Source organism: Nannospalax galili, unplaced genomic scaffold (genome assembly GCF_000622305.1).
Source record: "Nannospalax galili isolate Female #2095 unplaced genomic scaffold, S.galili_v1.0 scaffold332, whole genome shotgun sequence".
NCBI classification, from domain to species: domain Eukaryota; kingdom Metazoa; phylum Chordata; class Mammalia; order Rodentia; family Spalacidae; genus Nannospalax; species Nannospalax galili.
In genome coordinates this window covers 3,676,369-3,687,156 of record NW_008333794.1, presented here as the reverse complement: position 1 = coordinate 3,687,156, position 10,788 = coordinate 3,676,369, and the positions used below count along the sequence as shown (strand labels likewise).

Genomic DNA, 10,788 nt, shown 5'->3' with positions numbered 1-10,788 from the left:
CAGAGGTGCAAAGGAAACAACTCTGAAAGTGAAAGGACCTATTGGCATGCTCTCAGGACTCTGAGAATCTCTAAGAAAAACACCTTGTGGTGAAGGTTCCAAGACATGGGTTACCAGAGAGTGGTGTATTGCTGTGACAGACCTGATCTTGGTGTTTTTGGGAGGATTGTGGAAGCATTTGAAACTTTGGTCTGGAAAAGCCATTGAGTGCTTAGAATTTGTTGCTGTGGAGCTTGGAATAGTTATGCTGGAAGAGTTGTAGATGGTGGAGGCATGGCTTGTGAAGCTTCAAAGGGAAGCAGAGACTATCAGGGCTGTTTGTGTGATATTTTGAATTGAGAATCTGTGGGCTAGGGCTGAAAAATCAGCTGGGATTAAGAAGAGACCAGAAGGGCATGGTGGTGCATGCCTTTAATCCCAGGACTTGGGAGGCAGTGGCAGGCAGCTCTTTGTGAGTTTGAGGCCAGCCTGGTCACATAGTGAGTTCCAGGACAGCTGGGGCTACAGGGAGACCCTGCCTCAAAAAAACAAAAAAAAAAAAAAAGAAAAAGAAAAAGAAAAAAAAGAAGAGACCAAAACCTTTGCTTTACTAGGACAGTTCATGCTGGTTAGCTGGGGCTGAAAAATCAGCTATAAGTAACAAGAGACCAGCATCACTATGGTAGAATCTTCTGGGAAGTATCTCCTCAGGGTCAGTACAAAAGCTATGGTCCAGAGGGGGCCTGAGCCTCCATCTCAAGCTGGAAACAGAACTTGGTAATGTGTAAGAGTCTCCTGCCATGGTTCTTGTATTGAAAGTGTGAAGGGGTCACAGAGAGCAGCTGAAGCTTGGCACCCTGAGAGGCCAGGAAAGGCTATTAGTGAAAGTGTAGCTTCAGTTGCAGTGAAGACCCCAGTACTGAAGGGGTCATGGAGAGAATCTGAGTTGTTGTGCCCCAAGAGTCCAGAAGAGGCCATTGGTAAGGGTGCAGCCTCAGTTGCATTGGAGACCCCAGCTTTTTGGAGATGCGAGGACCATAGGACAGCCACCAAGGGCAGCAGCAGGTGTGGAATGGAGCTGGCCTGGGTCTGTGAGACGAGCAGTGTGAGCTGTGGATGGCATTCAGAGCAGTGGAGCTGCCAAAACCCTTTGGAGCCCAGAAGATTGTGAGTGAATCCCAGATGCCCAGCTGTATTAGTCAGGGTTTTCCAAAGAAACAGAACCTGTAGAATGAATATATGTATAGGGATTTATCAGCTTAGCTCACAAGATAGAGTCCGAGTAGTCCAACAATGGCTGCACCACACTGGAGAGGCCGAGACTCTGTAGTTCACGAGGCTGGATGTCTCAGTAGTCCCAATCTGTCACTGAAGGTCTGACGAATTCCAAAAGATCGCCTAGTCTTCAGTCTACAGCAGCAAGACAACTCACCAGCGAGAGAGAAGGCAAGCAGCAAAAAGCAAAAAACATTCTCCTCTGCCATGGCCTTTTATACGGGCTGCCATCAGAAGGTAACACCCACATTTAGGGTGTGTCTTCTGGCTTCAGGTGATCCAATTAAGAAGATCTCTCTCATTTCAGTTAATTCCAGATCCAGTCAAATTGACACCCAGGATTAGCCATCACACCAGCCTTGAGCTATGTTGCTGGAGTTAGGTTTTTGCTTGGGTGTGCCCAATCTTTTCTTTGAAATAAGACAGTAGTTGTTTTGGATTTTACAGGAGCCCACAGTTAAGAGACTAAAGAGACTGTGAACTTCTAAGTTTGAATATTTTTTTAAGGACTGTGGGACTGTAACGCCAATTCTCTCCTGGGAGACCCAAGTATACACTCTCTTGCTTCCCAGGCCCATGCTGTCCTCAGGCAAAGGCATGGATGCCCGAGGGCCCTTTCCCCTTACATTTTGGCTGAGCTTTTGAGATCCGCTGCCTTCAGTGCTCCATGAAGATGGTGACTACTCAAAGATGGCAACTACTTGCTGTTTCCTGGCTTCCTCAGCGTCTGTCCTTAGACCATCCCCCTCATGTTATTGAAGCTGACTGATAGGGTAGGAGGGGTGACTATCTCCCCCTCTGCCTACAGAGTCTCTTGGGGTTCAGTGCTAGTTCTCTCAGAGGACACGCCTACCCAACGCAATGGGCTTTTAAGGTTGTACTGTCTAATGTTTTGATATTAATGTTAATGTCATATCTTGGGGACAAGAAGTGGAAAGGTTATGGTTTAATAGTGTTGTGTTTGTGTGTCAAGTTGACAAGGGGTCAATTGTGCTGGATAGCTTTAGTGTCACACCTGGGTTGAGGGAACCTCAATTGGTGAATTGCCTCCATTGGACTGGCCTGTGGCCATGTCTGTAGGACATCTTCTTGATTATTGAGTGATGTGGGAGGACCCAGTCCACTGTGGGTGGTGCCACCCCTGGGCAGATGGGCCTGTGTTGTGAAAGAAGGCGGGTTGAGCATGAGCCAGGGGAGCAACCTAGTAAGCAGTGTTCCTCCATGGCCTGTGCTCCAGCTCCTACCTTCAGCTTCCTGCCCCGAGTTCCTCCTTGGGCTCCCTCAGAGATGAACTGTGTGACCCGGGAGATGTAAGACAAATAAACCCTTTCCTCCCCAAGTTGGTATTGGTCAGAGTATTTTGTCACAGCAATGGAGAAACAGGCTAGAACAGAAATTGGTCATTTGCTTATCTCCCTTTTTCCTGATGTGGCTATGATGCCGTTCCGAATGTGTAGGGAACCCTGATGGTTGTCCTATTCTGTGGACTCTAGGGCTTGTAGAAGCCATCCAGGACAGAGGGTAACATCTGGGTAAGTGTTGTGTGTCCAGCCTGGGCTACAGTGAGCCAAGATGCCAGTGTTTGCTTGTCACATCATCTCTCACTTTATGGGATGCCATAAGCTTCTTTCCTCCTGATGGAGAATTACAGAAGTACTCAAAGTCTAAAAATATTATGTGGAAAATTCCAGAAACATTTTAATTGATGAGTTTTAAATAACTTCCATTACAGGGCATTGTTACAACTGTTCTATTATTATGTGATGTTGTTACTCTTCTTCCTGTGCCTAATGTATGAATTAAACTTCATTGTAAGGGTATGTGTTTGAGAAAGGAATAGACACAGGCATCCTTTGGGGTCTTGGGAGGAGCCCCCTACAGATAAGAGGACTCTTAGACCTGTGTGTCTATGACATGGGCAGTGACTGTTGAATGTCAAGACGGTTTCCAGGTGTCAGCTTTCTGGTTTGATTTGCCTAATGGCATTTCATGTGCAGTGACTCATGCAGTTGGGTTGCAGAGGTCTGACTGTGGGGGGCCTTGGCTGGGCTCCATTCCTCCTGGGTTTTTTTTCAGGCTGATGTGTGAGGAGTCTCACCTCTGATCTGTGTTTGAATCCAGCAGAGTCCCAGATGGAAGCCACAGTTTTGGCTTCTGGGCCTGGCTGTGCCTTATATTTTGGCTCCAGAGAGTGATCCCTCCATTTCTCACTGCAGGTCATCTACCCGGCCAGAGGTAGCCAGCATTGAGCCGTTGGGCTCTGACGAACACCAGTGCTCCCAGAAGGCAGTGGTGCAGGCCCGCCTGACCCAGCCTGCCCGCCTGACCAGCATCATCTTTGCAGAGGACATCAGTAAGGGCTTTGAGTGCCATGTGAAAGCTGGCTTTCTTTCTTGTTTTCCTTCCTTCCTTCCTTCCTTCCTCCCTCCCTCCCTCCCTCCCTCTCTCTCTCTCTCTCTCTCTCTCTCTCTCTCTCTCTCTCTCTCTCTCTCCTCTCTCGGTCTTTTTGAGACAGGGTCTCTCTGTAGCCCCAGCTGATTTGGAACTCACTATGTAGACCAGGTTGGCCTTGAATTCAGAGAGATCCCCTGCCTCTGCCCCCTGAGTGCTGGGATTAAAGAGTGCTGGGCTAAAGGCTGGAAGCTGGCTTTCTAAAGTTACAAATTAGTATTTGTTGCCCCAGGTACTCTCTTCATTGGTGTCAAATCAAAATGAAAAAAGTTGAATTAGTGTAGGGAATCACTCCTCCTTCCCCATATTTAATTGATCATATTGTGGATGTGGAATACAGTCATCCCTCAATATTCATGGTGGAGAGGTTCTAGTACCCTGAGATACTAGAATCCTTGATTCCCAAGCCCCTTATATAAGCAATGTTTGCTGAGCACCTGTGCGTGTCTTCCTGTACCATCTCTAGACAGCATACAGTGCTCTGTACAATGCAGGTGCTGCACAGATAGCTGTACTGCAAGATAGGGGGAGATGTGCTTGTTCAGGATACAGAGAATTTCTTCCTGAACATTTTCAGTCTGTGGTTGGTGGAAGGTACAGTTGTGAATCACAGATACCAAGGGCTTATTGCACATAGAAAGCCACTTAAAGTTCTGTTATGCTTTGCTCCATTGTGATGTGATGGTTTCCTTTTTACTTTATTATTATTTTTAAATATGTTTTTACTTTGAATTATGTATATGTGGGTATTGCACATCAGTGTGGGTGCCTGTGGAGGCCAGAGGATGCCCTGGAGCTGCAGTTCCAGGTGATTGTGAGCCGCCTGATGTGTGTGCTGGGAACTGAACTCAGGTCCTCTGCAAGAGTAGCAAATGCTCTTAACCACTGAGCCATTTCTCCAGCCCTTTATTATTGTTATTATTATTTATTTATTTATTTGTTTGTTTTTTTGCAATTGCTGGGGTTAAACCCAGGGCCTTGTACATGCAGAGGAAGTGCCATGTTACTAAGCTATACCCTCAGTCCCTGCTATGGAATTTTTTTTTTTAATGCTGAATATTTTCTTTCTCTCTCTCTCTTTTTTTTGAAACAGGATCTTACTTTGTAGCAAGTTCCTTGCTATATAGACCAGGTTGACTTTGAACTTAGAGATCCTCCTGACTCTGCCTCCTGAGGATTAAATGTATGTGCCACAACACCTGGTGCTGAATATTGTTCTTGGCAGAAGGTTTTATATATATTTATTTTGAGACAGGGTCTCCCTATAGCCCCAGCTGGCCTGGAACTCACTATATAGATCAGGCTGGCCTTGAACTCACAGAGATCCGCCTGCCTCTGCCTCCGGAGTGCTGGAATTAAAGGCATGTGCCACCACACCTAGCACCAGGTTGTCTTATAGTTCTTCCTTATGTCAAGCATTCAGTGTTTTCTGATCTTCATTTAATTGTTTAGACAGAGAAACACTGCTTACTGGCTTGCTTCTCTTCCCTGTGTGCAGCTTGCTTTCTTATGTAACCCAGAATCACCTGCTGAGGAGTAACAGCCCACAGTGGGCTGGGCCCTCCCACATCACTCAACAGACGAGAAAATGCCTCACAGACATGGCCACAAGCCAGCCTGATAGGGAAATTCCTCAGTTGAGGTTCCCTAATCCCAGGTGTGTCAAGTTGACAACCGAAGCCAACCATGACACCCAGGCTCACTATGCTGTTGACTTGTTGATTGCTGTATTCTCTGCCTCCTGGAATTGGAGGCCTGGAGGTAAAACAGCAGCTGTTCCCATTGCTGACCCCTTTCTGTCTCTGAAGCCACAGGCCAGGTGCTGCGCTGTGATGCCATTGTCGACCTCATTCATGGCATTCAAATCGTCTCCACTACCCGTGAGCTCTATCTTGAAGACTCTCCACTGGAGCTGAAGATCCAGGCTCTAGACTCAGAAGGTAAGTACACTCCTGCCCTTTGGGAGCCTCTCAGTGTGGCCACAGCCTGTTTCTGTTAACTATGTCTTGTCATGTCCACCTCCTGCTCTAGCCAAGAAGGGAGAGCTGGTCTGGTGCCAGGGGAGAAGTAGAAGAGGTAGAAACCACCCCTGAGGTAGACTATATTCCCCAGAGGGCATCAAGCCTCAGCCCCTCCTTGTGCTCAGGCCTCACAACCCACCCTTTCTGCACAGATTATTAGTTGACTCTGGAGGCAGACTTGGTGCCTGTGCAGACATGGTCCTTGGTACCACTGTCCAGGAGCTGATAAGTGGGCAGTGATGGAAGTGGGAGAGCTCCCATAGAGGTGACCACACTGGGCAGCAGAACCCTTTCTTCTTGCTCAGCTCTGGGCTAGTTTTAACATTCTAAGTTGTCTAGACCTCCAGACGTGTGGATAAGGAAACACCTTGGTGCTGCTGGCTCAGTGTACTGCCCTTTGCTTCTTGACTAGTATGGTAGGTGACTGACTGGGCTGGGCTTCTTGTATGTGGCCTTTCCTGGTGGTAGACAGACTGTCTGGGCTGTAACCTCATTTCTTGAAAGGGGAGTAAAGAGTGTGTCATTTAGCTTTTCATTACTTTGACAAAATAACCGAGACAAACAAGAAAGGGAATCTTTGACTCACTTTCAGAGGTTTAGCCCATGCTTTGAGGCCTGTGGAGGGACAGAGCATCATGATGGGCACTGTTTGTCATAGAAGATTGCTCAGCTCATGACAGCCAGTAAGCAGAGAGATACAAGAAGGGATGGAGTCCTGACAGTCCCCTTCAAGCCTCCAGTGACCTAACTTCTTCCCTCTAGACTCCATCCCTTACAAGTTTCACCACCTCCCAAGGGCACCATGGCTGACAACTAAGCCTTCAGTACCTGAGGCCTCCCAGAACCTCTGACAGTGGGGGTGCCGCCTATGAATAAGCACAGGTGTGTGTGGGGTGAGTGGCCCTCATCTGAAAATCTGGGATCTGAAATATATCAAAATCTGAAGGTTTTCTGAAGGACTCTACAAGAGTCTATATAAATATTCCCAAATCTGAAAAACTGAAAAATCAGAAACGCTTCAGTTCTTGAGTATGTGGATGAGAGAAAGCCACCTTCAGGTCATTGCTGTTTATTATAATCAAGTGTGGGAGGCACTAGAGCCGGAGGTGGGGGGGGGGGGGGGGTGGGGACAACCCTGGTGGAGGGGGAGGTGGGTGTGCAGAACACAGGTTGAAAATACTTGCCAAAGATGTGATGTCGAAGGTAAGTAGTGAGGCTTGTGGGTTTGCTAGGCCATGTGTACACAGCAGATGAATTAGGGGGAAGGCGTATAGTTAACTTGTAGCAGAGCCAGAATCTAAGATCTAGTCTAACTCCAGAAGTTGGCCAACTTGTTCTGTGAAGGACTATATAGCAAATGTGACCAAGCTCCACTGGGCACAAGGTCTTTGTCATGTCTTTTTAGCATAACCCTCCCTGCTCCAGAGCAGCCATACATGATGCATCAGTGAGTGCGTAGGTCCTGATAAAACTTTGTTTATAAAAGCAGGCAGAAGGCCAGAATTACTCCAGGTATTCATTGCTAACCCCTGCTTCATTTCCAGCTTAAAGTTACTTGAACATTATTCTTGCTGATATTTTTATGCCATTAACTTTGACTTTTTTTTTTTTTGTCTTTTTTTTTTTTGTCTTTTTCAGACAGGGTCTCCCTGTAGCCCCAGCTATCCTGGAACTCGCTTTGTAGACCAGGCTGGCCTTGAACTCACAGAGATCTGCCTGTGAGTCCTTTGCCTCCTGAGTGCTGGGACTAAAGGTATGCGCCACCAAGCCTGGCTAACTTCACCTTTTTAAAGTGGGTTTTTTATTAATTCACAAAGTTGTGCCACTATCACTGTCTAATTTTAGAACTTTCTCATTGGCATAGAAAGAATTCCAAAACCCATGAGCAATTACTGCCCACTGTTCCCTCCCCTGCTCCTCATTCCCTCCCACCAGCTTTCTCTCTCTGCATTTCTGACTCTGAGGTACAATTATACAAGCAGCCAACATCTTCTCTCCGACCATCTTCTTTTACCCAGTGTGGTACTTTGAGTTCACACGTGTGTAGCGTGTTTTAGCATGTGTCAGCAACTCATTCTTTTTTTTTTTCCTTTTTGTCTTTTTGAGACAGGGTCTCCTTGTAGCCCCAGCTGGCCTGGAACTCACTATGTGAACTTACAGAGATCTGCCTGCCTCCGCCTCCCGAGTGCTAGGATTAAAGGCAGCAAAAATTTTTATTTTATTTTATGTGTATGAGTGTTAATGCCTGCATGTATGTAAGTGAACCCTGTTGTACAGTGACTGCAGAGGACAGAAGAAGGCACCAGATCCCCTGGAACTGGAGTTGTGGACAGTTTTTAGCTGCCATGTGGATGCTGGAATTTGAACCTGGGTCTTCTACAAGAGCAGCCAGTACTCTTAACTGCTGAGCCATCTCTCTAGCCTCTTTAAAGTTATTTTAAGTCAGCTGTTTTCTTCCCACTGTGTATTTCTTTTCCATAGATAGTGAGTGGTGATGTCAGAAGCAGTAAGGTGACTGGTCCAGTTTTCTGAGGCCACTGCCTCACCAGAAACTATACCCAGTGGCCCTGGTGACTGTCTTCCACACTCTCCTGAGGTTTTGATGGTATATGCTATCAATCCCAGAGTGAGAAGTCGTGTGGCTTACAAAGACCAATTGCCCATTTCAAGACCCCACTTCCTTTGCCATAGAGAAATGGCAGCTCCATTGTGAGGGTGATGTACTTTCTAGTTGGCTCTCCCAGGCCTGACTTATCATCTGTTTGGGGCAAGATGAACTTGACCTGTGTAAGCTTTAAGGAGGACCTCCTGTCGGAAAAAGGATATGTCATTCAGAGTGGGGGTATTTGTCAACATAAGCTCTACAGCTTAGCAGATATAGTTAGGTGGGTGCTTGCCTCAGTGCTAGACCATTAACAAGTGGGGTAATGCTCATTGCACAGACAAGGAAGCTGTGGTTGCTTGTCTGAGGTCATAAGGTCAGTGAGTGGGTGGCTGAACCTCCTGGCTGGCTGCCCCTCCTGCTACTGCACTTTTCCTGGCTGTTAGCAGCTCTCCACACAGGACATCTGCCTGCTGTTGTTTAATATGGTTTGCCTGCCTGAATCTCATGTTCATGTTTGGTCCCCAGAGCATGAGTAGGAGGCAGTGAGCCCTTTAAGAGGAGATCTGGTCATAAGAGAGATTGGTGTGGTTCTTGCTGGACTGGACCAGTTCCCGTTGTGTCTGCACTTGCTCCTACCTGCTCCTTTGTGTTTCCATCAAGTTTATGATGTAAGGTTTTGGTTTGTTTTGTTTTTTCTTATTTGTTTGTTTTTAATACAGGCCTCTTGTGGCCCAGGCTAATCTCAAATTTACTGTGTAGCTGAGGATGATTCGGAACTTCAGATCTCTCTGCCTCTGCCTCCCGAGATGACAGGTGTGTGCTACCATGCCTGGTTTTTTGTGATGCTGGGGATCCAACCCAGGGCTTTAGGCCTCCTAGGTGAGCATTCTATCAACTGAGCCACATCCCCAGCTCCTTATGACACATAATGACATGAAGTTTTCACTAGATGTGGCAACTTGATCTTGGACATCCAGCCTCTTGTACCTCCTACTAAACCAATTTCCTTTACACATTAACTAAAAACCTTAGCTAATCAGCTTAAAAGGAAGACTGGTTTACTTTGGCTGGTGCTTTTAGAGTTTTCAGTCTATGGTTGCTTGACCCTTGCTGCTTTGGTGTGGGTTCCAGTATCCTCCGTAAGGCTTGCCTGCCATTTCAGTTGTGCCACAGGCTGGTAACCTAGTCTTCTATACATGGGCTTTTGGGGGGATTTTCAAGCTGTAATGGTCAATCTCAGTGGAGGTGGCCTTATACAGGGCTGCTTTACCTTCTTGTCCATTCTGCCTGCGCCTTTTTTATATGATGAAGGTATATAGGAATATAAAATAAGTGTACCAATAAAACTTTCACTGATAAATTTATTTTAAAACAATGTTTGGTATACATATAATTTTATCATTTACTAGTCAGAAACAGATTTGCATACTAATAAGCTAGACAAGTTCACTTTTACATAAAGATTAAATCCCAGCTAAACAAGGTGGTACATGCCTTTAATCCCAGCACTCAGGAGGCAGAGGCAGGTAGATCTCTGTGAGATTGAGGCCAGCCTTATCTACATAGCAAGTTCCAGGCCAGCTGAGTAAATCCCTAAATCCCAGCTGAGTAGTTGATACTGAAGGTTGCAGAACATCTTCAGTGTTCTTCAGAGCTGATCGATAATTTGATTTTATAATCTCAGGGCCAAGAAAGCTGTTTGACATAAATATATAGTGCAGAGCAGCAGAAATATGTTTAGGGCCATTTCAGAAATCCCAAGCCAAAATTCAGTCATCAATTTTCTCTGAAACTCAAGTTGGCAACTCAAATTTAGCAATATTTTGAGGAGTGGGAGAGATTGAGACAGAGTCTTTTGTAACCCAGCCTGGCCTCAAACTCACTATGTAGCTGAAGATGACTGTACTCTAATCCTCCTGTGTCTACCACAGTGCTGGAATTCCAGGCTTGTGCCACCATGCCCAGCCCTCAGACAACAATTATTAAAATCAAACATGGGCCAAGCATGGTAGCTCATGCCTTTAATCCCAGCACTCAGGAGGCAGATCTCTGTGAGATCAAGGCCATCCTGGTCTACATAGTAAGGTCCAGGCCAGCTGGGCCTGCAGACAGATCCTTTCTCAAAAAAACAACAAAAATCAAACATTCCAACACAATACAACCCAAAGATATACTAATTTGGCACATACTAAGGAATGAAGGTGGGAAAATATGAAGTCTTTGTTTTCTATAATTAAACCATTATTATTATTATTATTATTATTATTATTTTGGTCTTTTTTTGTTTTTTGTTTTTTAATCATTATTTTTTTAATTTTTTTTTTCATACAGAAGAATTCATTCCAAAGCAATTGACATTGAGACGTTTTCACATGCATTTCTAATCTCTATATACATGACTATCACTGGTCACAGTCGCCCACCTTCTGAGCTCCTCGGCATCTGAGCATGATTACA

General features: G+C 45.8%; 1 protein-coding gene across 1 annotated transcript in view; it reads left to right on the top strand.

The window, feature by feature from the left end:
- The window catches only part of Nup210 (nucleoporin 210), a 114,817-nt gene that overhangs the window by 7,053 nt on the left and 96,976 nt on the right, over window positions 1-10,788 (top strand). The window contains exons 2-3 of the mRNA XM_017797019.1: window positions 3,471-3,607; window positions 5,514-5,645. Of these exons, the coding sequence (XP_017652508.1) occupies window positions 3,471-3,607; window positions 5,514-5,645 (269 nt within the window). The remainder of the gene's footprint in view (window positions 1-3,470; window positions 3,608-5,513; window positions 5,646-10,788) is intronic.